Consider the following 25,820-nt stretch of genomic DNA (forward strand, 5'->3'; position numbering starts at 1 on the left):
TGTTTTTGGTAAATCACTCCCTGACTGTAGGCACAACTTCCAGGTGTGTGTGTGTGTGTGTGTGTGTGTGTGTGTGTGTGTGTATGCGTGTGAAGCCAGCCATCTCTGTCAACCATCCCTCCCTTCATATTGGCTGAACGGCGACCCCCCCCCCCCCCCCCCCCCCCCCCCCCCGTGTAACCCCCGGTACCTCCCCTCTGAACTCTGGCCAAAAACAACACACACACACACGACACACATCAGAAAGGTGCTCAGGTTGCAAAGTCTCCGTTTTGAACAGATTTTAATTTAATTACATTTAACGCTCCAGACCTCCTCTTCTCGGCGATGTGGTGCGGTCGCGTGGCTCTTAGTCGGCTCCAGCGGATCGCCGTGGCTCCGTTAAACTCATTAAGTATTACCGGGGGTTTACCGGGCGCCGTGCGGAGAGAGATGTCGTCCCTACCGCGGGTCTACATCACGCGCCAGATCCCGCCGGAGGGGCTGAAGATTCTCAGCGAGTCCGGACAGTGAGTGAGATCACACTTTGTTCTTGTTGTCATCCTGGTTCTGAAGGCCTACTTTTTAAAATAATTATATTATTTAAATCTAATTATTATTATTTAATTTCATGTTATGTAGGCTATAGGTTTTGGATCGTTTCTTCATTTAACTAAATGTCCTTTAGTCATTCATGTAGGCTGACCTATCAAGTTGTCATTCATTCTAAAGGAAAGTTCTGAAATCGTTGTCTTGTGTGGTTCATCATTGACTTTTGGGTAAACAGAACTGACAGTGTTTGCCCTGTTCCAGACCAGATAGATAAGAAGTCTCTCTCAATTCAATTTGCATACTGCCAAAGCTTACTTTGGCAAATGAATGATTCATTAACAACAGGCCTATCAATAAAACATCATAACACTGTTAAATAATAATAAAGATTGTCACAAACAGGACTCTCACTCTCTATAACACTGTTTTATATGTACACTCATTCAGTCTCTATCAGACTCATAACCATTAATTAGCTTTCACAGAAGTACTCATTCCCTTAAAGATTCCCTTAAAGAAGCAAGAGAGAGAGAGAGAAAGAAAGAGAGAGACAGACAGAGACAGAGAGAGAGAGACAGAAACAGAGAGAGCGAGAGAGACAGAAACAGAGAGAGAGAGACAGAGAGAGAGAGAGAGACAGACAGAGAGAGACAAGAGAGAGAGAGACAGAAACAGACAGAGAGAGAGACAGAGACACAGAGACACAGAGAGACAGAGAGAGAAACAGAGAGACAGAAACAGAAACAGACAGAGAGACAGAGACACAGAGAGACAGAGAGAGAAACAGAGAGAGAGACAGACAGACAGAGACAGAGAGACAGAAACAGAAACAGACAGAGAGAGAGACAGAAACAGAAACAGACAGAGACACAGAGAGACAGAGAGAGAGACAGAAACAGAAACAGACAGAGAGACAGAGACACAGAGAGACAGAGAGAGAGACAGAAACAGACAGAGAGAGAGACAGACACAGAGACACAGAGAGACAGAGAGAGAAACAGAGAGACAGAAACAGAAACAGACAGAGAGACAGAGACACAGAGAGACAGAGAAAGAGAGAGAAACAGAGAGACAGAAACAGACAGAGAGACAGAGACACAGAGAGACAGAGAAAGAGAGAGACAGAGACAGAGAGACACAGAGAGACAGAGAGAGAAACAGAGAGACAGAAACAGAAACAGACAGAGAGACAGAGAGAGAGACAGAAACAGAAACAGACAGAGAGACAGAGAGAGAGACAGAAACAGAAACAGACAGAGAGACAGAGAGAGAGAGACAGAAACAGAAACAGACAGAGAGACAGAGAGAGAGAGACAGAAACAGAAACAGACAGAGAGACAGAGAGAGAGAGACAGAAACAGAAACAGACAGAGAGACAGAGAGAGAGAGACAGAAACAGAAACAGACAGAGAGACAGAGAGAGAGAGACAGAAACAGAAACAGACAGAGAGACAGAGAGAGAGAGACAGAAACAGAAACAGACAGAGAGACAGAGAGAGAGAGGATGCATTTGTAAAGTATCTGTAACAGGTCTTTCATTTTTGAAATCCTTCATTACCCAGAGTGCAGTTTGATCTGTGGGACTCAGATGACGTCCCCGTGCCCCGGAAGGAGTTGCTCCAGAAGGTCAAAGGTGTCGATGCGCTGGTCTGCGTGCTCACGGAGAAGATCGACGCCGAGCTATTGGACGCTGCAGGTCAGGTGACTGTCCATAATCTCTAACGCCATCGGTTGATCTCTGACAGGAACACTGGGAGAACTTGACTTTTTGTTGTGTGTGTGTTTGTGTGTGTGTATGCGTGTGTGTGTGTGCGTGCGTGTCCCTGTGTGTGTGTCTCTTTGTGTGTGTGTGTGTGTGTGTGTGTGTGTGTGTGTGTGTGTGTGTGTGTGTGTGTGAGTGTCCCTGTGTGTGTGTGTGTGTGTGTGTGTGTGTGTGTGTGTGTGTGTGTGTGTGTGTGTGTGTGTGTGTGTGTGTGTGTGTGTGTGTGTGTGTGTGTGTGTTCTCCTGCAGGTCCTAACCTCAGGGTCCTGAGCACCATGTCAGTGGGTTTTGACCACCTCTCCCTGGAGGAACTAAAGAAAAGGTCAGTGACCTCTGACCTCTAACCTCTGTTGTTGGTCACATCACAGACATACAACTGAGTATAGTAAACATTAAGAACACCTTCCTAATATTGAGTTGCAGCCCCCCCCCCCCCCCCCCCTTTGTCCTCAGAACAGCCTCAATTCATCGGGGCAGGGACTCTACAAGGTGTGGAAAGCGTTCCACAGGGATGCTGGCCCATTTTGAGTCCACTGCTTCCCACAGTTGTGTCAAGTTGGCTGGATGTCCTTTGGGTGGTGGATCATTCTAGATACACACAGGAAACTGTTGAGTGTGGAAAAACCCAGCAGCTTTGCAGTTCTTGACACAAACCGGTGTGCCTGGCACCTACTAACACACCCCCCGTTCAAAGGCACTTCAATCTGTTGTCTTGCACATTCACCCTCTGAATGACACACACACACAATCCATGTCTCAATTATCTCAAGGCTTAAAAATCCTTCTTTAACCTGTCTCCTCTCCTTCATCTACACTGATTGAAGTGGATTTAACAGGTGACATCAATAAGGGATCATAGCTTTTCACCTGGATTCACCTGGTCAGTCTGTCATGGAGAGAGCAGGTGTTCCTAATTATCTGTAGATTATAATGACAAAGTATACTTCAACTGTGTGTGTGTGTGTGTGTGTGTGTGTGTGTGTGTGTGTGTGTGTGTGTGTGTGTGTGTGTGTGTGTGTGTGTGTGTGTGTGTGTGTGTGTGTGTGTGTGTGTGTGTATCAGGGGCATCCGTGTGGGTTATACCCCAGATGTGTTAACAGATTCTGTAGCTGAACTGACTGTCGCTCTACTGCTGACCACCTCCAGGAGACTCATAGAGGCTACACATGAAGCCAAGAGGTAAGAACACACACACACACACACACACACACACACACTGACCACGTCCAGGAGACTCATAGAGGCTACACATGAAGCCAAGACGTAGGAACACACACACACACACACACTGACCACGTCCAGGAGACTCATAGAGGCTACACATGAAGCTAAGAAGTAAACACACACACACACACACTTCCACCCCCCCCCCCTCTTCTCTCTGTGTGTCCCTGTCCAGTGGCGGCTGGGGAACATGGAGGACTCTGTGGCTGTGTGGATATGAGCTGGCTAACAGCACGGTGGGAATCCTGGGACTGGGCAGGATCGGTGAGTAACACACACACACACACACACACACACACACACACACACACACACACACACACACACACACACACACACACACACACACACTATGGTCAGTGAGAAAACCCTCAACTATGTGTGTGTGTGTGTGTGACAGGAGTGGCTATCGCTGAGCGTCTGAAGCCGTTCAAGGTTAAGAAGTTCATCTACACGGACGTGGCTCCCCGACCAGAGCTGGCCAGTTTGATCGACGCAGAATATGGTACGGACCACTGAGATATGGTGTTAATGGGGAATATGGTACCACTGAGATATGAGGTAATGGGGAATATGGTACCACTGAGATATGTTGTTAATGGGGAATATGGTACCACTGAGATATGGGGAATATGGTACCACTGAGATATGGTGTTAATGGGGAATATGGTACCACTGAGGTATGGTGTAATGGGGAATATGGTACCACTGAGATATGTTGTTAATGGGGAATATGGTACCACTGAGATATGGGGAATATGGTACCACTGAGATATGGGGAATATGGTACCACTGAGATATGTTGTTAATGGGGAATATGGTACCACTGAGATATGGGGAATATGGTACCACTGAGATATGGGGAATATGGTACCACTGAGATATGGGGAATATGGTACCACTGAGATATGGGGAATATGGTACCACTGAGATATGTTGTTATGGGGAATATGGTACCACTGAGATATGGTGTTATGGGGAATATGGTAGCACTGAGATATGGGGAATATGGTACCAATGAGATATGGTGTAATGAGGAATATGGTACCACTGAGATATGGTGTTATGGGGAATATGGTACCACTGAGATATGGGGAATATGGTACCACTGAGATATGTTGTTAATGGGGAATATGGTACCACTGAGATATGGGGAATATGGTACCACTGAGATATGTTGTTAATGGGGAATATGGTACCACTGAGATATGGGGAATATGGTACCACTGAGATATGGTGTTATGGGGAATATGGTACCGCTGAGATATGGTGTTAATGGGGAATATGGTACCACTGAGATATGGTGTTATGGGGAATATGGTACCACTGAGATATGGGGAATATGGTACCACTGAGATATGGTGTAATGGGGAATATGGTACCACTGAGATATGGTGTTAATGGGGAATATGGTAACACTGAGATATGGTGTAATGGGGAATATGGTACCACTGAGATATGGTGTAATGGGGAATATGGTACCACTGAGATATGGGGAATATGGTACCACTGAGATATGGGGTAATGGGGAATATGGTACCACTGAGATATGGTGTTAATGGGGAATATGGTACCACTGAGATATGGGGTAATGGGGAATATGGTACCACTGAGATATGGGGTAATGGGGAATATGGTACCACTGAGATATGGGGAATATGGTACCAATGAGATATGGTGTTAATGGGGAATATGGTACCACTGAGATATGGTGTTAATGGGGAATATGGTACCACTGAGATATGGGGTAATGGGGAATATGGTACCACTGAGATATGGTGTTAATGGGGCATATGGTACCACTGAGATATGGGGTAATGGGGAATATGGTACCACTGAGATATGTGGTAATGGGGAATATGGTACCACTGACATATGGTGTTAATGGGGAATATGGTACCACTGAGATATGGGGTAATGGGGAATATGGTACCACTGAGATATGGTGTTAATGGGGAATATGGTACCACTGAGATATGGGGGATATGGTACCACTGTGGATGAGTTGTCCAGTCAGTCTGACTTCCTGACAGTATATTGTCCTCTCTCCCTCCAGTCTCTATGGATGAGTTGACCAGTCAGTCTGACTTCCTGACAGTATGTTGGCCTCTCTCTCTCCAGTCTCTATGGATGAGTTGACCAGTCAGTCTGACTTCCTGACAGTATGTTGGCCTCTCTCTCTCCAGTCTCTATGGATGAGTTGACCAGTCAGTCTGACTTCCTGACAGTATGTTGTCCTCTCTCCCTCCAGTCTCTATGGATGAGTTGTCCAGTCAGTCTGACTTCCTGACAGTATATTGTCCTCTCTCCCTCCAGTCTCTATGGATGAGTTGACCAGCCAGTCTGACTTCCTGACAGTATGTTGTCCTCTCTCCCTCCAGTTTCTATGGATGAGTTGGCCAGTCAGTCTGACTTCCTGACAGTATGTTGGCCTCTCTCTCTCCAGTCTCTATGGATGAGTTGACCAGTCAGTCTGACTTCCTGACAGTATGTTGTCCTCTCTCCCTCCAGTCTCTATGGATGAGTTGGCCAGTCAGTCTGACTTCCTGACAGTATGTTGTCCTCTCTCTATGGATGAGTTGGCCAGCCAGTCTGACTTCCTGACAGTATGTTGTCCTCTCTCCCTCCAGTCTCTATGGATGAGTTGACCAGTCAGTCTGACTTCCTGACAGTATGTTGTCCTCTCTCTCTCCAGTCTCTATGGATGAGTTGTCCAGTCAGTCTGACTTCCTGACAGTATGTTGTCCTCTCTCTATGGATGAGTTGTCCAGTCAGTCTGACTTCCTGACAGTATGTTGTCCTCTCTCCCTCCAGTCTCTATGGATGAGTTGACCAGCCAGTCTGACTTCCTGACAGTATGTTGTCCTCTCTCCCTCCAGTCTCTATGGATGAGTTGACCAGTCAGTCTGACTTCCTGACAGTATGTTGGCCTCTCTCCCTCCAGTCTCTATGGATGAGTTGACCAGTCAGTCTGACTTCCTGACAGTATGTTGTCCTCTCTCCCTCCAGTCTCTATGGATGAGTTGACCAGCCAGTCTGACTTCCTGACAGTATGTTGTCCTCTCTCCCTCCAGTCTCTATGGATGAGTTGTCCAGTCAGTCTGACTTCCTGACAGTATGTTGTCCTCTCTCCCTCCAGTCTCTATGGATGAGTTGTCCAGTCAGTCTGACTTCCTGACAGTATGTCCTCTCTCCCTCCAGTCTCTATGGATGAGTTGACCAGCCAGTCTGACTTCCTGACAGTATGTTGTCCTCTCTCCCTCCAGTCTCTATGGATGAGTTGACCAGTCAGTCTGACTTCCTGACAATATGTTGTTCTCTCTCCCTCTCTCCCTCCAGTCTCTATGGATGAGTTGACCAGTCAGTCTGACTTCCTGACAGTATGTTGTCCTCTCTCTCTCTCTCCCTTCAGTCTCTATGGATGAGTTGTCCAGTCAGTCTGACTTCCTGACAGTATGTTGTCCTCTCTCCCTCCAGTCTCTATGGATGAGTTGGCCAGCCAGTCTGACTTCCTGACAGTATGTTGTCCTCTCTCCCTCCAGTCTCTATGGATGAGTTGACCAGCCAGTCTGACTTCCTGACAGTATGTTGTCCTCTCTCCCTCCAGTCTCTATGGATGAGTTGACCAGTCAGTCTGACTTCCTGACAGTATGTTGTCCTCGCTCCCTCCAGTCTCTATGGATGAGTTGACCAGTCAGTCTGACTTCCTGACAGTATGTTGTCCTCTCTCTCTCTCTCCCTCCAGTCTCTATGGATGAGTTGTCCAGTCAGTATGACTTCCTGACAGTATGTTGTCCTCTCTCCCTCCAGTCTCTATGGATGAGTTGTCCAGTCAGTCTGACTTCCTGACAGTATGTTGTCCTCTCTCCCTCCAGTCTCTATGGATGAGTTGTCCAGTCAGTCTGACTTCCTGACAGTATGTTGTCCTCTCTCTATGGATGAGTTGTCCAGTCAGTCTGACTTCCTGACAGTATGTTGTCCTCTCTCCCTCCAGTCTCTATGGATGAGTTGACCAGCCAGTCTGACTTCCTGACAGTATGTTGTCCTCTCTCCCTCCAGTCTCTATGGATGAGTTGTCCAGTCAGTCTGACTTCCTGACAGTATGTTGTCCTCTCTCTCTCCAGTCTCTATGGATGAGTTGTCCAGCCAGTCTGACTTCCTGACAGTATGTTGTCCTCTCTCCCTCCAGTCTCTATGGATGAGTTGACCAGTCAGTCTGACTTCCTGACAGTATGTTGTCCTCTCTCTCTCTCTCCCTCCAGTCTCTATGGATGAGTTGACCAGTCAGTCTGACTTCCTGACAGTATGCTGTCCTCTCTCCCTCCAGTCTCTATGGATGAGTTGACCAGCCAGTCTGACTTCCTGACAGTATGTTGTCCTCTCTCTATGGATGAGTTGGCCAGCCAGTCTGACTTCCTGACAGTATGTTGTCCTCTCTCCCTCCAGTCTCTATGGATGAGTTGTCCAGTCAGTCTGACTTCCTGACAGTATGTTGTCCTCTCTCCCTCCAGTCTCTATGGATGAGTTGACCAGCCAGTCTGACTTCCTGACAGTATGTTGTCCTCTCTCCCTCCAGTCTCTATGGATGAGTTGACCAGTCAGTCTGACTTCCTGACAGTATGCTGTCCTCTCTCTCTCCAGTCTCTATGGATGAGTTGTCCAGTCAGTCTGACTTCCTGACAGTATGTTGTCCTCTCTCCCTCCAGTCTCTATGGATGAGTTGACCAGTCAGTCTGACTTCCTGACAGTATGTTGTCCTCTCTCTCTCCAGTCTCTATGGATGAGTTGTCCAGTCAGTCTGACTTCCTGACAGTATGTTGTCCTCTCTCTATGGATGAGTTGTCCAGTCAGTCTGACTTCCTGACAGTATGTTGGCCTCTCTCCCTCCAGTCTCTATGGATGAGTTGACCAGTCAGTCTGACTTCCTGACAGTATGTTGTCCTCTCTCCCTCCAGTCTCTATGGATGAGTTGACCAGCCAGTCTGACTTCCTGACAGTATGTTGTCCTCTCTCCCTCCAGTCTCTATGGATGAGTTGTCGAGTCAGTCTGACTTCCTGACAGTATGTTGTCCTCTCTCCCTCCAGTCTCTATGGATGAGTTGTCCAGTCAGTCTGACTTCCTGACAGTATGTCCTCTCTCCCTCCAGTCTCTATGGATGAGTTGACCAGCCAGTCTGACTTCCTGACAGTATGTTGTCCTCTCTCCCTCCAGTCTCTATGGATGAGTTGACCAGTCAGTCTGACTTCCTGACAGTATGTTGTCCTCTCTCCCTCCAGTCTCTATGGATGAGTTGGCCAGTCAGTCTGACTTCCTGACAGTATGTTGTCCTCTCTCTATGGATGAGTTGGCCAGCCAGTCTGACTTCCTGACAGTATGTTGTCCTCTCTCCCTCCAGTCTCTATGGATGAGTTGACCAGCCAGTCTGACTTCCTGACAGTATGTTGTCCTCTCTCCCTCCAGTCTCTATGGATGAGTTGACCAGTCAGTCTGACTTCCTGACAGTATGCTGTCCTCTCTCCCTCCAGTCTCTATGGATGAGTTGACCAGTCAGTCTGACTTCCTGACAGTATGTTGTCCTCTCTCTCTCCAGTCTCTATGGAAGAGTTGTCCAGTCAGTCTGACTTCCTGACAGTATGTTGTCCTCTCTCCCTCCAGTCTCTATGGATGAGTTGACCAGTCAGTCTGACTTCCTGACAGTATGTTGTCCTCTCTCTATGGATGAGTTGTCCAGTCAGTCTGACTTCCTGACAGTATGTTGTCCTCTCTCCCTCCAGTCTCTATGGATGAGTTGTCCAGTCAGTCTGACTTCCTGACAGTATGTTGTCCTCTCTCCCTCCAGTCTCTATGGATGAGTTGACCAGTCAGTCTGACTTCCTGACAGTATGTTGTCCTCTCTCTCTCTCTCCCTCCAGTCTCTATGGATGAGTTGTCCAGTCAGTCTGACGTCCTGACAGTATGTTGTCCTCTCTCCCTCCAGTCTCTATGGATGAGTTCTCCAGTCAGTCTGACTTCCTGACAGTATGTTGTCCTCTCTCTCTCTCTCCCTCCAGTCTCTATGGATGAGTTGTCCAGTCAGTCTGACTTCCTGACAGTATGTTGTCCTCTCTCCCTCCAGTCTCTATGGATGAGTTGACCAGTCAGTCTGACTTCCTGACAGTATGCTGTCCTCTCTCCCTCCAGTCTCTATGGATGAGTTGACCAGCCAGTCTGACTTCCTGACAGTATGTTGTCCTCTCTCCCTCCAGTCTCTATGGATGAGTTGACCAGTCAGTCTGACTTCCTGACAGTATGTTGTCCTCGCTCCCTCCAGTCTCTATGGATGAGTTGTCCAGCCAGTCTGACTTCCTGACAGTATGTTGTCCTCTCTCCCTCCAGTCTCTATGGATGAGTTGACCAGTCAGTCTGACTTCCTGACAGTATGTTGTCCTCTCTCTCTCCAGTCTCTATGGATGAGTTGGCCAGCCAGTCTGACTTCCTGACAGTGTGTTGTGCTCTGACACCAGAGACTAAAGACATCTGTAACAAGGACCTGTTCTCTAAGATGAAGAATACCTCCATTTTCATCAACACCAGCAGGTGACCAAGCTCACACACACACACACACACACACACACACACACACACACACACACACACACACACACACACACACACACACACACACACACGGTAAGACACAGTAACACTTGGTAACCAATGGTAATACACGGTACCGCTCGGTAACCAATGGTAATACACGGTACACACGGTAACACACGGTAACACTCGGTAATACACGGTATCACTCGGTAATACACAGTAACACACGGTAACACAAGGTAATACACGGTAACACACGGTAATACACGGTAACACACGGTAATACACGTTAACACACGGTAATACACGGTAACACACGGTGTTACATGATGATGGCTGTGTGTGTGGTAGAGGAGGGGTGGTAGACAGTAATACATGATGATGGCTGTGTGTGGTAGAGGAGGGGTGGTAGACAGTAACATGATGATGGCTGTGTGTGGTAGACAGTAACATGATGATGGCTGTGTGTGGTAGGGGAGGGGTGGTAGACAGTAACATGATGATGGCTGTGTGTGGTAGAGGAGGGGTGGTAGACAGTTACATGATGATGGCTGTGTGTGGTAGAGGAGGGGTGGTAGACAGTAACATGATGATGGCTGTGTGTGGTAGACAGTAACATGATGATGGCTGTGTGTGGTAGACAGTAACATGATGATGGCTGTGTGTGTGGTAGAGGAGGGGTAGTAGACAGTAACATGATGATGGCTGTGTGTGGTAGAGGAGGGGTGGTAGACAGTAACATGATGATGGCTGTGTGTGGTAGACAGTAACATGATGATGGCTGTGTGTGTTAGGGGAGGGGTGGTAGACAGTTACATGATGATGGCTGTGTGTGTGGTAGAGGATGGGTAGTAGACAGTAACATGATGATGGCTGTGTGTGTGGTAGAGGAGGGGTGGTAGACAGTAACATGATGATGGCTGTGTGTGGTAGACAGTTACATGATGATGGCTGTGTGTGTGGTAGAGGAGGGGTAGTAGACAGTAACATGATGATGGCTGTGTGTGTGGTAGAGGAGGGGTGGTAGACAGTAACATGATGATGGCTGTGTGTGGTAGAGGATGGGTGGTAGACAGTAACATGATGATGGCTGTGTGTGGTAGAGGAGGGGTGGTAGACAGTAACATGATGATGGCTGTGTGTAGTAGAGGAGGGGTGGTAGACAGTAACATGATGATGGCTGTGTGTGGTAGAGGAGGGGTGGTGGACAGTTACGTGATGATGGCTGTGTGTGGTAGACAGTAACATGATGATGGCTGTGTGTGGTAGAGGAGGGGTGGTAGATAGTAACATGATGATGGCTGTGTGTGGTAGAGGAGGGGTGGTAGACAGTTACATGATGATGGCTGTGTGTGTGGTAGAGGAGGGGTAGTAGACAGTAACATGATGATGGCTGTGTGTGTGGTAGAGGAGGGGTGGTAGACAGTAACATGATGATGGCTGTGTGTGTGGTAGAGGAGGGGTGGTAGACAGTAACATGATGATGGCTGTGTGTGGTAGAGGAGGGGTGGTAGACAGTAACATGATGATGGCTGTGTGTGGTAGAGGAGGGGTGGTAGACAGTAACATGATGATGGCTGTGTGTGGTAGAGGAGCGGTGGTAGACAGTAACATGATGATGGCTGTGTGTGGTAGACAGTAACATGATGATGGCTGTGTGTGTGGTAGAGGAGGGGTGGTAGACAGTAACATGATGATGGCTGTGTGTGGTAGAGGAGGGGTGGTAGACAGTTACATGATGATGGCTGTGTGTGGTAGACAGTTACATGATGATGGCTGTGTGTGGTAGAGGAGGGGTGGTAGACAGTAACATGATGGTGGCTGTGTGTGGTAGACAGTAACATGATGATGGCTGTGTGTGGTAGAGGAGGGGTGGTAGACAGTAACATGATGGTGGCTGTGTGTGGTAGACAGTTACATGATGATGGCTGTGTGTGGTAGACAGTAACATGATGATGGCTGTGTGTGGTAGACAGTAACATGATGATGGCTGTGTGTGGTAGAGGAGGGGTGGTAGACAGTTACATGATGATGGCTGTGTGTGGTAGAGGAGGGGTGGTAGACAGTAACATGATGGTGGCTGTGTGTGGTAGACAGTAACATGATGATGGCTGTGTGTGGTAGAGGAGGGGTGGTAGACAGTTACATGATGATGGCTGTGTGTGGTAGACAGTAACATGATGATGGCTGTGTGTGGTAGACAGTAACATGATGGTGGCTGTGTGTGGTAGAGGAGGGGTGGTAGACAGTTACATGATGATGGCTGTGTGTGGTAGAGGAGGGGTGGTAGACAGTTACATGATGATGGCTGTGTGTGGTAGAGGAGGGGTGGTAGACAGTTACATAATGATGGCTGTGTGTGGTAGAGGAGGGGTGGTAGACAGTAACATGATGGTGGCTGTGTGTGGTAGAGGAGGGGTGGTAGACAGTTACATGACGATGGCTGTGTGTGGTAGACAGTTACATGATGATGGCTGTGTGTGGTAGACAGTTACATGATGATGGCTGTGTGTGGTAGACAGTAACATGATGATGGCTGTGTGTGGTAGACAGTTACATGATGATGGCTGTGTGTGGTAGACAGTTACATGATGATGGCTGTGTGTGTGGTAGAGGAGGGGTAGTAGACAGTAACATGATGATGGCTGTGTGTGGTAGAGGAGGGGTGGTAGACAGTTACATGATGATGGCTGTGTGTGGTAGACAGTAACATGATGATGGCTGTGTGTGGTAGGGGAGGGGTGGTAGACAGTTACATGATGATGGCTGTGTGTGGTAGGGGAGGGGTGGTAGACAGTAACATGCTGATGGCTGTGTGTGGTAGACAGTAACATGATGATGGCTGTGTGTGGTAGAGGAGGGGTGGTAGACAGTTACATGATGATGGCTGTGTGTGGTAGGGGAGGGGTGGTAGACAGTAACATGCTGATGGCTGTGTGTGGTAGACAGTAACATGATGATGGCTGTGTGTGGTAGAGGAGCGGTGGTAGACAGTTACATGATGATGGCTGTGTGTGGTAGACAGTTACATGATGATGGCTGTGTGTGGTAGACAGTAACATGATGATGGCTGTGTGTGGTAGGGGAGGGGTGGTAGACAGTTACATGATGATGGCTGTGTGTGGTAGGGGAGGGGTGGTAGACAGTAACATGCTGATGGCTGTGTGTGGTAGAGGGGTGGTAGACAGTAACATGCTGATGGCTGTGTGTGGTAGACAGTAACATGATGATGGCTGTGTGTGGTAGACAGTTACATGATGATGGCTGTGTGTGGTAGACAGTAACATGATGATGGCTGTGTGTGGTAGACAGTAACATGATGATGGCTGTGTGTGTTAGGGGAGGGGTGGTACACCAGGAGGATCTGTATGAAGCCCTGTCCAGTGGTCAGATAGCTGGAGCCGGACTAGACGTCACCGTCCCTGAACCCCTGCCCACCAGCCACCCACTCTTCACCCTTAACAACTGTGGTGAGTATAAACACGGTGTTCAGAGTCTAGACAGAGTTGATCCTGCTATTTCCTGTTTCCTTTATCACTGTTCTGTCAGTCCTGGACTGACTGTTTCATTTATTACTGTCTGTCAGTCCTGTACTGACTGTTTCATTTATTACTGTCTGTCAGTCCTGTACTGACTGTTTTCATTTATTACTGTCTGTCTGTCAGTCCTGTACTGACTGTTTCATTTATTACTGTTCTCTGTCAGTCCTGTACTGACTGTTTCATTTATCACTCTCTCTTCAGTGATCCTCCCTCTCATCTCTCTCTCCAGTGATCCTCCCTCTCAACTCTCTCTCTCCAGTGATCCTCCCTCTCATCTCTCTCTCCAGTGATCCTCCCTCTCATCTCTCTCTCTCTCCAGTGATCCTCCCTCTCATCTCTCTCTCCAGTGATCCTCCCTCTCATCTCTCTCCAGTGATCCTCCCTCTCATCGCTCTCTCTCTCATCTCTCCAGTGACCCTCACTCTCATCTCTCTCTCTCCAGTGATCCTCCCTCTCCTCTCTCCAGTGACCCTCCCTCTCATCTCTCTCTCTCCAGTGATCTTCCCTCTCATCTCTCCAGTGACCCTCCCTCTTACCTCTCTCTCCCCAGTGATCCTCCCTCTCATCTCTCTCTCTCCAGTGATCCTCCCTCTCATCTCTCCAATGATCCTCTCTCTCATCTCTCTCTCTCTCCAGCGACCCTCCCTCTCATCTCTCCAGCGACCCTCCCTCTCATCTCATCTCTCTCTCTCTCTCCAGTGATCCTCCCCCACATTGCCAGTGCGTCCTACGTCACACGTAATGCCATGTCTGCCCTGGCAGCCAACAACCTGCTACTAGGTCTGAAGGGACAGCCAATGATCAAAGAGCTCAAGCTGTAGCTGCCAATCACCTGCTTTCGGGAACACAAGAGAAGAACCAATCACCTGCTTTCGGAACGCCAGAAGAGAACCAATCACTTGCTTTCGGAACACCAGAGGAGAACCAATCACCTGCTTTCGGAACGCCAGAAGAGAACCAATCACTTGCTTTCGGAACGCCAGAAGAGAACCAATCACTTGCTTTCGGAACACCAGAGGAGAACCAATCACTTGCTTTCGGAACGCCAGAAGAGAACCAATGACCTGCTTTCGGAACGCCAGAGGAGAACCAATGAACCAACAGTTCTTACCAGAACTGTAAATGATGTAGTTGACTCTGGTCAAGAAATGAGTAGATTATAGAGAATAGTGGTGGCTGTCGTCATCGACCAGCAACACTTTAACTCAACATGGCACCGTAGCAGTCAGCACTTCCTCATTTCAGATGTTTTTATCATTTAGTTTCATAATAATAATGATGACGAAGGACAACAATAAACATGGAACTTTTTCTCCTCTTTTAATTCAGTCTGTAGTGACGGCCGGGACGACATGTCCTCCGTCACTTTATTCTCCTCAAACAAACAGAGAGGAAATAAACACCTTTACATTTCATCTTCTCTTTGGGGTAACGTCTCACAAGGCGCCCTATTCCCTACGTAGTACACTACTTTAGACCAGAGTCCTATGGCACCCTATTCCCTACGTAGTACACTACTTTAGACCAGAGTGTCAGTGGCTTTGATAGGAAGTAGTGCACTACTTTAGACCAGAGTGTCAATAAGAAGTAGTGCACTACACAGGGAACAGGGCACCATTTGAGACGCGGCACCAAAACATAGTTACACTGTGTTAGAAGTGCACAAAAACAACACAGAAATCCTGCACTTTTGGCATGAGGATAAAGCCCAGCTTTTTAAGCCAGAGAGGGGCGTAAGGCAGTAACTTTCCTTCATCAACTATATTATTACATAAACAAAATGTCGTTTTTTGTTTTTTTGTTGCCCTTTTTGGTTATAGTTTGTTGTAGTTTTCACACAGGGGCTGTTGTTGTATAAATAGGACCATAATGTGCACTTTCAAACATTCACACATATATATATAAAAAAAACAGTTTCACTTAGACTACAGCCACAGATGACATCACCATGGAAACCGGGCTACAGTGAGAGATGGAAGCCATTTTGGATCTGTTTAACAAAGGGTCCTCATGTCCTTCAGGGGTACCTACGGATTATGCCTGATTGAAAAAGAGCTTTTAACTACGAAATTATTTTTTTTACCACAGCGATCAATTAAATTAGATATAAACTCAGTATGAGTTGTAAATTAAATTGGTTAGCGATTAAGGTGCATTTACAATGTGGCTGTAACACTGTTGGTAGTCAGCTGTTAGAAACATTACAATAGATAGATACTGGTCAGTTAATAGATACTGGTCATAAGATCTTCCTGGGCAAAAACAAGGGATGAAATAACCATGTCAAAGGGCGTGAAAGGAAACTTTTAAAAGTATTTTATCAGATATCAATAACACAGACTGAGTAACACAGACTGAGTAACACAGAATGAGTAACACAGACTGAGTAACACAGACTGAGTAACACAGAATGAGTAACACAGAATGAGTATCACAGACTGAGTAACACAGAATGAGTAACACAGAATGAGTAACACAGAATGAGTAACACAGAATGAGTAACACAGACTGAGTAACACAGACTGAGTAACACAGACTGAGTAACACAGACTGAGTAACACAGACTGAGTAACACAGACTGAGTAACACAGACTGAGTAACACAGACTGAGTAACACAGACTGAGTAACACAGACTGAGTCACAGTGTGAAGACCGTACGGCCTTAAGGTGCCCACTAGTTGCCTGGCTACCCATCCACACTGAGCAGGTCTCAAACAGCCAGGTTGTTCTCTGACCAGTCAGTCAGTCAGTCAGTCAACTACAACACAACTCAGCACAGTAACGTTACTGTAACTGGGCCAACACGTCGCCATGGAAACACAGAAGCACGCAGTCCAACCTTCCTATTAGCAGTCAAAGCTTTTCTTTTCTTTTATATAAACCGCGTTAAGGTCATTTAAAAAAAATAAACTATTGTCTGAAGACTGTCTGAAGTGTTCGATGTATCGATTTAAAAAAAGGACATTTAAGAAGCACAGATACTGTACCAAACTGTTCCACGACATCTAGTACCTAACAACACTATGTTATAGTCAACTGGGGCCCCAGAGTTATCCCTGATCATGTGACCTGACCAGGAGACACGCCAGGCTCTAGTTATAAAAGTCACTGGTTTTATTTGATGTCCCCTTGCAGAGGAAAGTGTAAAGATACATAAATGTGAAATATGTACATTTCTAATGTCCTGTGAGGAGACGGGTTAAAGGGCCACCGTATAACCTACAGCGCCTTCGGAAAGTATTCAGACCCCTGGACTTCTTCCACATTTTGTTACATTACAGCCTTATTCTAAAAATGGATTATGGATCCCCCCCTCATCAGTCTACACACAATACCCAATAATGACATCACAATACCCCATAATGACATCACAATACCCCATAATGACATCACAATACCCCATAATTACAAAGCATGAACAGCTTTAAGACATTTTGGCAATAAACATTTTTTTTTTTTACTACTGGACTATCACATTAACACAAGACCCTTTACAGCAATTACAGTCTTCTTGGGTTTGATGCTACAAGCTTGGCACACCTGTATTTGGGGAGTTTCTCCCATTCTTCTCTGGAGATCCTCTCAAGCTCTGTCAGGTTGGATGGGGAGCGTCGCTGCACAGCTATTTTCAGGTCTCTCCAGAGATGTTCGATCGGGTTCAAGTCCGGTCTCTGGCTGGGCCACTCAAGGACATCCAAATACTTGTCCTGAAGCCACTCCTGCATTGTCTTGGCTGTGTGCTTAGAGTCGTTGTCCTGTTGGAAGGTGAACCTTCACCCCAGTCTGAGGTCCTGAACGCTCGGGAACAGGTTTTCATCAAGGTTCTCTCTGTACATTTTCTCCATTCATCTCGGCGTCGATCCTGACTGGTTTCCCAGTTCCCTGCCGCTGAAAAACATCCCCACAGCATGATGCTGCCACCACCATGCTTCACCATATGGACGGTCTCAGGTTTCCTCCAGACGTGACGCTTGGCATTCAGGCTAAAGAGTTCAATCTTGGTTTCATCAGACCAGAGAATCTTGTTTCTCATGGTCTGAGAGTCCTTTAAGTGCCTTTAATTCCTTCAACCTCATTGCTTGGTTTTTGCTCTGACATGCTCTGTCAACTGTGGGACCTTATATAGACAGGTGTGTGTCTTTCCAAATCATGTCCAATTAATTGAATTTACCACAGGTGGACTCCAATCAAGTTGTAGAAACATCTCAAGGATGATCAATGGAAACAGGATGCACCTGAACTCAATTTAGAGTCTCATAGCAAAGGGTCTGAATACTTATGTAGATAAGGTATTTCAGTTTTTTATTTTTAATATATTTGCTAACATTTCTAAAAACCTGTTTTTGGTTCGTCACTATGGGGTATTGTGATGTCATTCTGGGGTATTGTGATGTCATTCTGGGGTATTGTGATGTCATTCTGGGGTATTGTATGTAGATTGAAGAGGAACATTTTTTATTTAATCCATTTTCGAATATGGCTGTAATGAAACAAAACGTGGAAAACGTCAAGGGGTCTAAATACTTTACAAATGCACTGTATATAGTGAACTACTACCCTATGGGCCCTGGTCAAAAGTAGTGCACTATATAGGGAACACTACCCTATGGGCCCTGGTCAAAAGTAGTGCACTATATAGGGAACACTACCCTATGGGCCCTGGTCAAAAGTAGTGCACTATATAGTGAACTACTACCCTATGGGCCCTGGTCAAAAGTAGTGCACTATATAGGGAACACTACCCTATGGGCCCTGGTCAAAAGTAGTGCACTATATAGTGAACTACTACCCTATGGGCCCTGGTCAAAAGTAGTGCACTATATAGGGAATAGGGTGGTTCATTCAAAAGGTGCACTAACGAAAAGGCAACTCCATATAAAACAAAATGGTCCCAGATCTTTGTGCTCTTGCCAGTTCCATTGATGTCATTGATGTGGGGCAAGACAGACAGACTGTCTCTCAGGCTAGTCTATCCTCTCTCCTTCACATCCCTGTTCTCCTCTCCAAACTAAGCTTCCAGCTTTAGCGTCGGACAATTCCCCCTAATTCTCAGGTTTTCCAGAAAATTCCAGAAAACCTCGACGATTACCGTATTCAGAGGAGAATAAGCAGGAAACCCTGAGTTCTGCAACTCTAGCCGGGTTTCAGCTTCAGGACTGTTCTGAATCTGAAGTCCTGTTTCAGAAACGTTCCGAACATGGTTCCAACAGGAACACAACAGGGTTCCAACAGGAAAACAACAGGGTTCCAACAGGAACACAACAGGGTTCCAACAGGAACACAACAGGGTTCCATGAGGAAGTTGGGAGTCCACCCCCCCCACCCTAAAGAGACTCCATTTTCTAAAGCGATCGCCTCTATCAAATTGTCCCGTTTGACTCAGTCGGTAGAACATGGCACTTGCAACACCAGGGTGGTGGGTTGGATTCCCGCTGGGACCACCTATAGAACACACCCGTAGCTTCTACACACTACTGTAAGTGTATGTTTGTAGCTTTGAGGCTTTTAACGCCTTAGAGCTAATTAGCATAACAATAATAACAAAATCCCCCATAAAAATCTGTCTGTTTAAGCTGAGAGATCTGTTGTTTTGTATCCATCCGCCGATGTCTCACTTCTGTATCTGCAGTGGAAGAGGTCGAGCAGGGTTTGTTTCCCAACGGTTTGGCCCCAACAAGCGTCTTGGGACCCGTCTGAAGTCGGGAAAAGCAGATCTGCCAACTTCTGTTCTGTAGCGTCCCAACGGTTTGGCCCAACAAGCGTCTTGGGACCTGTCTGAAGTCATGACAAGCAGATCTGCCAACTTCCTGTCTGTAGCGTCCCAACGGTTTGGCCCCAACACACTAATCTGTGGGAAGGTGAGAGACTCTCACCAACATGTCAGTTTTGTTCTAGGTCTCCCACTGGCCTCAGAAAGACTTGTCTGAAGTCCAGCGACGATACGATCCTCCAACCAGAATTTATTTTTAAAAAATAAAATAAACTTCCGATAAGTTCCCCAAGGAATTTCCCAATCCAACTCAACCCGAGCTACCAGGCCAGCCTACATCCAGATCGTAAGGCAGATGGCCGTTCTGCCAGCGTAGACAGGTGGTCCTGGGAGTGTTGGTACAGGTCGAAACGCTTGACTCGTTAGCATTTAGCTAGCATCTACTATGGGAATTCTCCACTACTTTGTTAGCATACCGCTAATTTGGCTATTTTTTAAAAATTATTTCCCCCCCATTAATTCACAATGCACGGTAAAACCGTATATAGCTCCGGTATGGCACAACGATGGTATAAAAGGTATTAAAGTCTGGATACCGTTCACTCCCCCCCCCCCTCTACAGTGATCATATCTATCACCTACTCAAGCCTACATCAGTGTGTTGGCCATGTTGCTGTTCTGCCAGCGCAGACATGTTGTCTTGGAGTGTTTGTACAGGTGGGACGACTGGCTGAACCGTTTGCCACACTTGAGGCAGGCGTAAGGTTTCTCCCCCGTGTGCACTCTGATGTGTTTCTTACAGTCGGTCAGGGTGAGGAAAGTCTTACAGCAGATTCTACAGGCGTACTTCCTGGCTCCTTCTACCACCAGGACGTTGTGCTCTGACAGGGCCTTCTTACACTTGGAGAGGACGTCCGCCGAGGCACGGGTCAGCTGGGGATGGGGGTGATGGGGGGCGGAGGAGGAGGAGGTGGGGGGGCCTGACTCGTACCCCCCCGATCCGTTCAGAAGCAAGGGACCCCCTTCCCCAAGACTGGAGGAAGACAGGGCGTCTTGGAGAACGACCCCCGTTTCTCCTCCCCCTCCTCCTCCTCCTCCCGTGCGGTCGTTTTTAGGTGCGATGCGGCGGTATCCAGGAAAGCCCAGGGAGCCCCCTCTAGAGGCGCGGGCCAGGGAGTGCAGGCCCAGGCTGGAACGCTGGAAGTCCAGAGAAAACGGGTCTGGAAACCCTCCTCCTCCTCTGGGGTTTCCCAGCCCGTCATGCAGGGGATGCAGGAAGAGCGAATCGGCGTCTGTAGAGAATCCCCCGAGACCGTCGCCACCCAGCAGGTGCAGGTGGTTGGCCGACCCGGGACGGAGCATCGAAGCGGAGTTATTGGTCCCAGAGTGTTCCGGGCTCAGCAGGAAGCGATGTGCCGCTGCCATCGCCTCGCCGGTTGTCGCGGTGAGGTCGTCGTCCCCGGCATCGACCCCCGACCCTCCGCTTCCAAAGACATTGGCGCCGAGGAAGCTAGAAATCCTAAAGCCAGACTTCTCATCGAGATGGCTACTACAGCCAAAACCACCTCCACTCCCCCGACCAAGACCTCCTTTCAGCAGGAGCTGGGAGCTGGGCCGGGGCGGCTGTTGGTCAGAGGAGGAGAGACTACGGTCGCTGCTCTGTGGGCTCAGTTCTACCTTCTCCTCCTCTCCTCCTCCTCCTCTTCCTCTACCTCCTCTAGGTCCCAGCTGGTCGCTACCCTGGATGGTGATGTCATCTGCTGGCTCTGGGGAGCTCAGAGGCTCACACTTGACCACCACCTGGAGGAGAGGAGGAGAGAAGGAGATGAGGAGAGGAGATAGGAGGAGAGGAGATAGGAGGAAGAGAGGAGAGGAGGACAGAGAAGAGGAGATGAGAGAGGAGAGGGGATAGAAGAGGAGAGGAGGAGAGGAGGAGAGGAGGGGATAGAAGAGGAGAGAAAAGAGGAGGAGAGGAGATGAGTGAGAAGAGGAGAGAAAGAGAGAGAAGAGGAGAGGAGGAGAGAGAAGAGGAGAAGAGGAGTGAGAAGAGAAGAGGAGTGATACAGACATGAAGGAGGACAACAGGACATGACTCATCACTTCCTACAAGGTTGGGTTTAAACCCTTTATTTAACCAAGGTAAAGCATGAATTACGGCTCGACAGTTGTTTCATACATTGCATTAGGGGAAGTATTCGTCCCCAAAGACACCCTATAACCTGAGCTATGAGCCCTGGACTAAAGTAGTGCACTATAGAGGGAATAGGGCTCTGGACTAAAGTAGTGCCCTATAGAGGGAATAGGGCTCTGGACTAAAGTAGTGCCCTATAGAGGGAATAGGGCTCTGGACTAAAGTAGTGCACTATAGAGGGAATAGGGCTCTGGACTAAAGTAGTGCACTATAGAGGGAATAGGGCTCTGGTCTAAAGTAGTGCACTATAGAGGGAATAGGGCTCTGGACTAAAGTAGTGCACTATATAGGGAATAGGGCTCTGGTCTAAAGTAGTGGACTATATAGGGAGTAAGGGGATATTCAGGATGCAGGTTAAGTATTTCCTGGTAAAATGTTATTACCTGTCCCTGTTGCTCCCTTACTTCCTCCTCCTCCTCTTCCTCAGTTATCTTCACCTCCACCCCATCACCATGATGACTCCCTCCATCCAGGGACTCCTTCCCCACACCCGCCTCCTCCGCCATCCCTTGCTCCTCCCCTTCGCAGCGTCCGCCGTCCGATTGGCTGGGCATCTGGGAGTCATCCTGGGATACGCCGCTTACTAGGCCGGTGATCTCCCCGTCCAGTCTGGTCTCCTCCCCCGTCTTGTGGGAGTCGGGGGAGAGTAGTCCCGCTTCCTCATCCCCGTGGGGTCCGGAGGGGCGGGGCCTCTGCCTGGGCCTGTCCTCAGATAGGCTAAAGCTCAGGGAGGGCTTTCTCTTGTGGAAACGTCGAATGGGGAAGGAAGCTTTCTGCTCCACTACACCGCTAACACCGTCGCTACCACCCCTGGCCCCATCCTCCTCCACTCCGCCCAGGGCAGAGCTCACCAGGCTTAGACCCAGCTGCTGCAACAGGAACGACCGCTGGAGCCTGGACGTAGCAGCGTTAGCCGCTAGGTTAGCGTTAGCCTCTAGGTTAGCGTTAGCGGCTAGGTTAGCATTTGCCGCTAGGTTAGCGTTAGCGGCTAACTCGGCGGCTGCCTGCTGCTGCCTAAGTCTCTGCTGTTCTGCGTGGGTGTGTTGGTGCTGGCGGTGTTGTGTGGCCCGGTGGTCTGCCGGCGGGGACATGGGCATGGTGCGGGTGGTCAGGTAGTGCTTGCAGGCCTTGACTACGGCGTTCAGGTGGAGGTGAGAGGCAGCTAGCAGCACGTCCATCACGTTGCTCTCGCCTAGCATCAGGGTGGAGGTGTACATCATGTCCACCAGGGCAGCAAACGCCTCCGCTGTCACCACCTGCAGTAACACACCATCACCCCTGGTATAAACTCATCCTCATCACCCCTGTTATAAACTCATCCTCCGCTGTCACCACCTGCAGTAACACATCATCACCCCTGTTATAAACGTATCCTCCGCTGTCACCACCTGCAGTAACACATCATCACCCCTGTTATAAACCTATCCTCCGCTGTCACCACCTGCAGTAACACATCATCACCCCTGTTGTAGACTCATCATCCTCATCACCCCTGTTATAGACTCATCATCCTCATCACCACCTGCAGTAACACACATCACCCCTGTTATAGACTCATCATCCTCATCACCCCTGTTGTAGACTCATCATCCTCATCACCCCTGTTGTAGACTCATCATCCTCACCCGTTATAAACCCATAACCCTCATCACCCCTGTTGTAGACTCATCATCCTCATCACCCGTTATAAACTCATCCACCTCGTCACCTGTTATAAACTCATCATAATCACCACCCCTGTTATAAACTCATCATCCTCATCACCCCTGTTATAAACTCATCCTCATCATCACCCCTGTTATAAACTCATCCACCTCGTCACCTGTTATAAACTCATCATAATCACCACCCCTGTTATAAACTCATCATCCTCATCATCACCACCTTCATCGTCATCATCCTCACCTCGCTGTCCAGTTGTATCATGTTCATGCTGGCGTCTCCCTGGGCGACGGTGAACAGGGCTCTGAAGTGTGTGCTGCAAGCCGCCAGCACTGAGCGGTGGGCCTTAAAATGGCGGCTGCCCACCACAATGACACAGTCACACAGCTGGCTGTGGACGCGCTGGTAGTTCAGCTGCTGGAAGACCTACAATAATAATAATAATAGGAATCATGTGTGGCTCAGTCGCTAGCTAGAGCACGGGCCGTGGGTTCGATTCCCGCTGCGGCCACGCGTACATGTAAAATGTATGAACGCACCACTGTAAGTCGCTTCGGATAAAAGCGTTTGACAAATAGCATTATACTCTTATATTATATTATTATGAACAATACATTTTATTGTTAGAAAGGTTTTTTTTCTCTCCATTTACTGACAGAAATCATAAAGCTGTTTGCATTACCTGGTCGAAGTGGCCCGGGAAGTCCATGACCTGCAGAGAAGGAGGGGGAGAGGAGAGAGAAGGGGAGGAGGAGAGAAAAAGGGAAGGAGGGGAGAGAAGGGGAAGGAGGGGAGAGAAGGGGAAGGGGAGGAGGGGGAAAGGGAGGGGGGGAAGGGAGGGGGGGAGAAGGGAGAGAGAGAAGGGGGGGGGGGTTGTAAACATTTCTGTTGTGTAATAAATGTGAAGAAAATTAGGTCCTCTTCCTGACCAAATCTTTGATTGATTAATAAATTAGCTTTAAATTGACTGTCACTGGGGGGGACATTATAGTAGACTATGGTTGATGCTTTAAATTGACTGTCACTGGAGGGGACATTACAGTAGACTATGGTTGATGCTTTAAATTGACTGTCACTGGAGGGGACATTACAGTAGACTATGGTTGATGCTTTAAATTGACTGTCACTGGAGGGGACATTACAGTAGACTATGGTTGATGCTTTAAATTGACTGTCACTGGAGGGGACATTATAGTAGACTATGGTTGATGCTTTAAATTGACTGTCACTGGAGGGGACATTACAGTAGACTATGGTTGATGCTTTAAATTGACTGTCACTGGAGGGGACATTACAGTAGACTACGGTTGATGCTTTAAATTGACTGTCACAGGAGGTCGACATTACAGTAGACTATGGTTGATGCTTTGTATAATACATGCTGTAGAAGGCCAGTAGCTACACTAACTATCACAATTAATTAGTTGAGTGTATTATTAACAAATAGATAGATGTCCTTGTTGAAGTTATTGCATAGCATAGGCTATTTCACCGTAAGTGAAAGTGGGGAACTAGTAACGATATTGAAGAGAATGTGTGAAATGTGTGAAATGAACGCCAGTATGTCTACGTGAAGACATTAGTCCAGTACAAGCAAGGTAACGTTAAAAGCAGGCTAACGGTTAGCAAGGAAACTGTACAGTTTGTTGACGTCTAGGAGTCGAGTCTAGACAGCTAGCTAACTAAATAACTAAAGTTACTGCCGTCTGTTAGCCAAGCCGATCATAGAGACTCCCACCGTCTGGCGAATACTATCGTTGCTAGCTAAGCTAAGCTAACTAGCAAGCAAGTCAGCAACTGGATATTTAGTTAGCTAGCTAGTTAGCTACTTGCTCACTTTTGAGAAAGGCTGTGTAAAAAATAATTTAAAAAACATTAACACACAGCGATGGCGGTGAAGAAGCTAGCATGACCCCATGTGTGACCGACATTTTGTTTAAAATAACAGCCAAGGACAACAACAAACATCACCTCATCGAAGTAATTATTCTGTTTGCTCGCTAGGTGTATGGCTACAATGGCTATTCGTAATGCTAACTACCTAGCTAGATGTGCTAACGTTAACAGTTAAGTTTCCCCTAGAAAGCAGCAAAGCAACATTGATATAACTTGAGGAAACAATAAGCGTGATGATAAATAAAAAAAAACGCAAACAATCAGCTAGCTTGCTAATGTTAGCTACCGGTACCTTGTTGTCGGTGCTACTCCCCCGGGTCAGCGTGGACAAGCGGGGTTCATCAAGTCCACTAGACCGGACAGAACGAGGACTACCGACGGCTAGGCGGTCTTCATGGACCGCTAACGCTTCTCCAATGCTCACAGTCACATACTCAATATGCGAAACCCTTGTCCGACTGGTTGAACCCCCAAGGACAGACACAACACAGCTAAATAGCTATGACTCCATGTAGCTACTTTGAACGAATCTAAATTTAGTTTTTTTTTTTTTTACCAAAGAGGGTCTTCTCAGGGGGGGGGCGGTGGCTGGAGCTAAATGGTTGATGTTTTTTTCCCCCCAGACTCTGTAGGTGGCGCTACACTCCAATCACCTCACCGTGTTAACGAGTTGCAGTACCACTCCTTGCCATAGGACGTCGCTGCAGTTTGTGAGGCGAAT

The 25,820-nt window shown here is 47.8% G+C and overlaps 2 protein-coding genes across 3 annotated transcripts; one reads left to right on the forward strand and one right to left on the reverse strand.

Annotated features, from left to right (window-relative positions):
- Nucleotides 1-216: 216 nt before the first annotated feature.
- grhprb (glyoxylate reductase/hydroxypyruvate reductase b) lies at nucleotides 217-14,950 on the forward strand. Of its 2 annotated transcripts, none has more exons than XM_055924161.1 (9): nucleotides 217-509; nucleotides 2,094-2,227; nucleotides 2,543-2,615; nucleotides 3,356-3,472; nucleotides 3,693-3,781; nucleotides 3,918-4,022; nucleotides 9,959-10,094; nucleotides 13,437-13,567; nucleotides 13,841-13,944. In XM_055924161.1, exons 1-9 carry the CDS (start codon nucleotides 328-330, stop codon nucleotides 13,927-13,929), a joined length of 1,056 nt encoding a protein of 351 aa, XP_055780136.1. In that variant the 5' UTR covers nucleotides 217-327; the 3' UTR covers nucleotides 13,930-13,944. The 2 variants fall into 2 exon arrangements, with proteins under 2 accessions (XP_055780136.1, XP_055780135.1); XM_055924160.1 differs by lacking the exon at nucleotides 13,841-13,944 and adding an exon at nucleotides 14,339-14,950 and having other exon boundaries at nucleotides 221-509.
- LOC129856024 (zinc finger and BTB domain-containing protein 5) lies at nucleotides 14,937-25,799 on the reverse strand. Its single transcript, XM_055924157.1, has 5 exons — nucleotides 25,392-25,799; nucleotides 23,886-23,915; nucleotides 23,447-23,629; nucleotides 21,925-22,797; nucleotides 14,937-21,150 (listed from the first exon to the last, which is right to left on the reverse strand). Exons 2-5 carry the CDS (start codon nucleotides 23,910-23,912, stop codon nucleotides 19,999-20,001), a joined length of 2,235 nt encoding a protein of 744 aa, XP_055780132.1. The 5' UTR covers nucleotides 23,913-23,915; nucleotides 25,392-25,799; the 3' UTR covers nucleotides 14,937-19,998.
- Nucleotides 25,800-25,820: the final 21 nt, after the last annotated feature.

The sequence above is a fragment of the Salvelinus fontinalis genome, chromosome 5, assembly GCF_029448725.1.
Source record: "Salvelinus fontinalis isolate EN_2023a chromosome 5, ASM2944872v1, whole genome shotgun sequence".
Classification (NCBI taxonomy): Eukaryota; Metazoa; Chordata; class Actinopteri; order Salmoniformes; family Salmonidae; genus Salvelinus; species Salvelinus fontinalis.

Excerpts from the sequence above, each read along its gene's own strand:
- LOC129856024 (XM_055924157.1), bottom strand. The coding sequence starts at position 23,912 with ATGGACTTCCCGGGCCACTTCGACCAG. Across the intron at positions 22,798-23,446 it reads TGATACAACTGGACAGCGAG|GTGGTGACAGCGGAGGCGTT; the intron begins GTGAGGATGATG and ends GTGTTACTGCAG. Across the intron at positions 21,151-21,924 it reads TAAGGGAGCAACAGGGACAG|GTGGTGGTCAAGTGTGAGCC; the intron begins GTAATAACATTT and ends CCTCTCCTCCAG.
- grhprb (XM_055924160.1), top strand. The coding sequence starts at position 328 with ATGTGGTGCGGTCGCGTGGCTCTTAGTCGGCTCCAGCGGATCGCCGTG. Across the intron at positions 2,616-3,355 it reads CTGGAGGAACTAAAGAAAAG|GGGCATCCGTGTGGGTTATA; the intron begins GTCAGTGACCTC and ends TGTGTGTATCAG. Across the intron at positions 4,023-9,958 it reads TTTGATCGACGCAGAATATG|TCTCTATGGATGAGTTGGCC; the intron begins GTACGGACCACT and ends CTCTCTCTCCAG.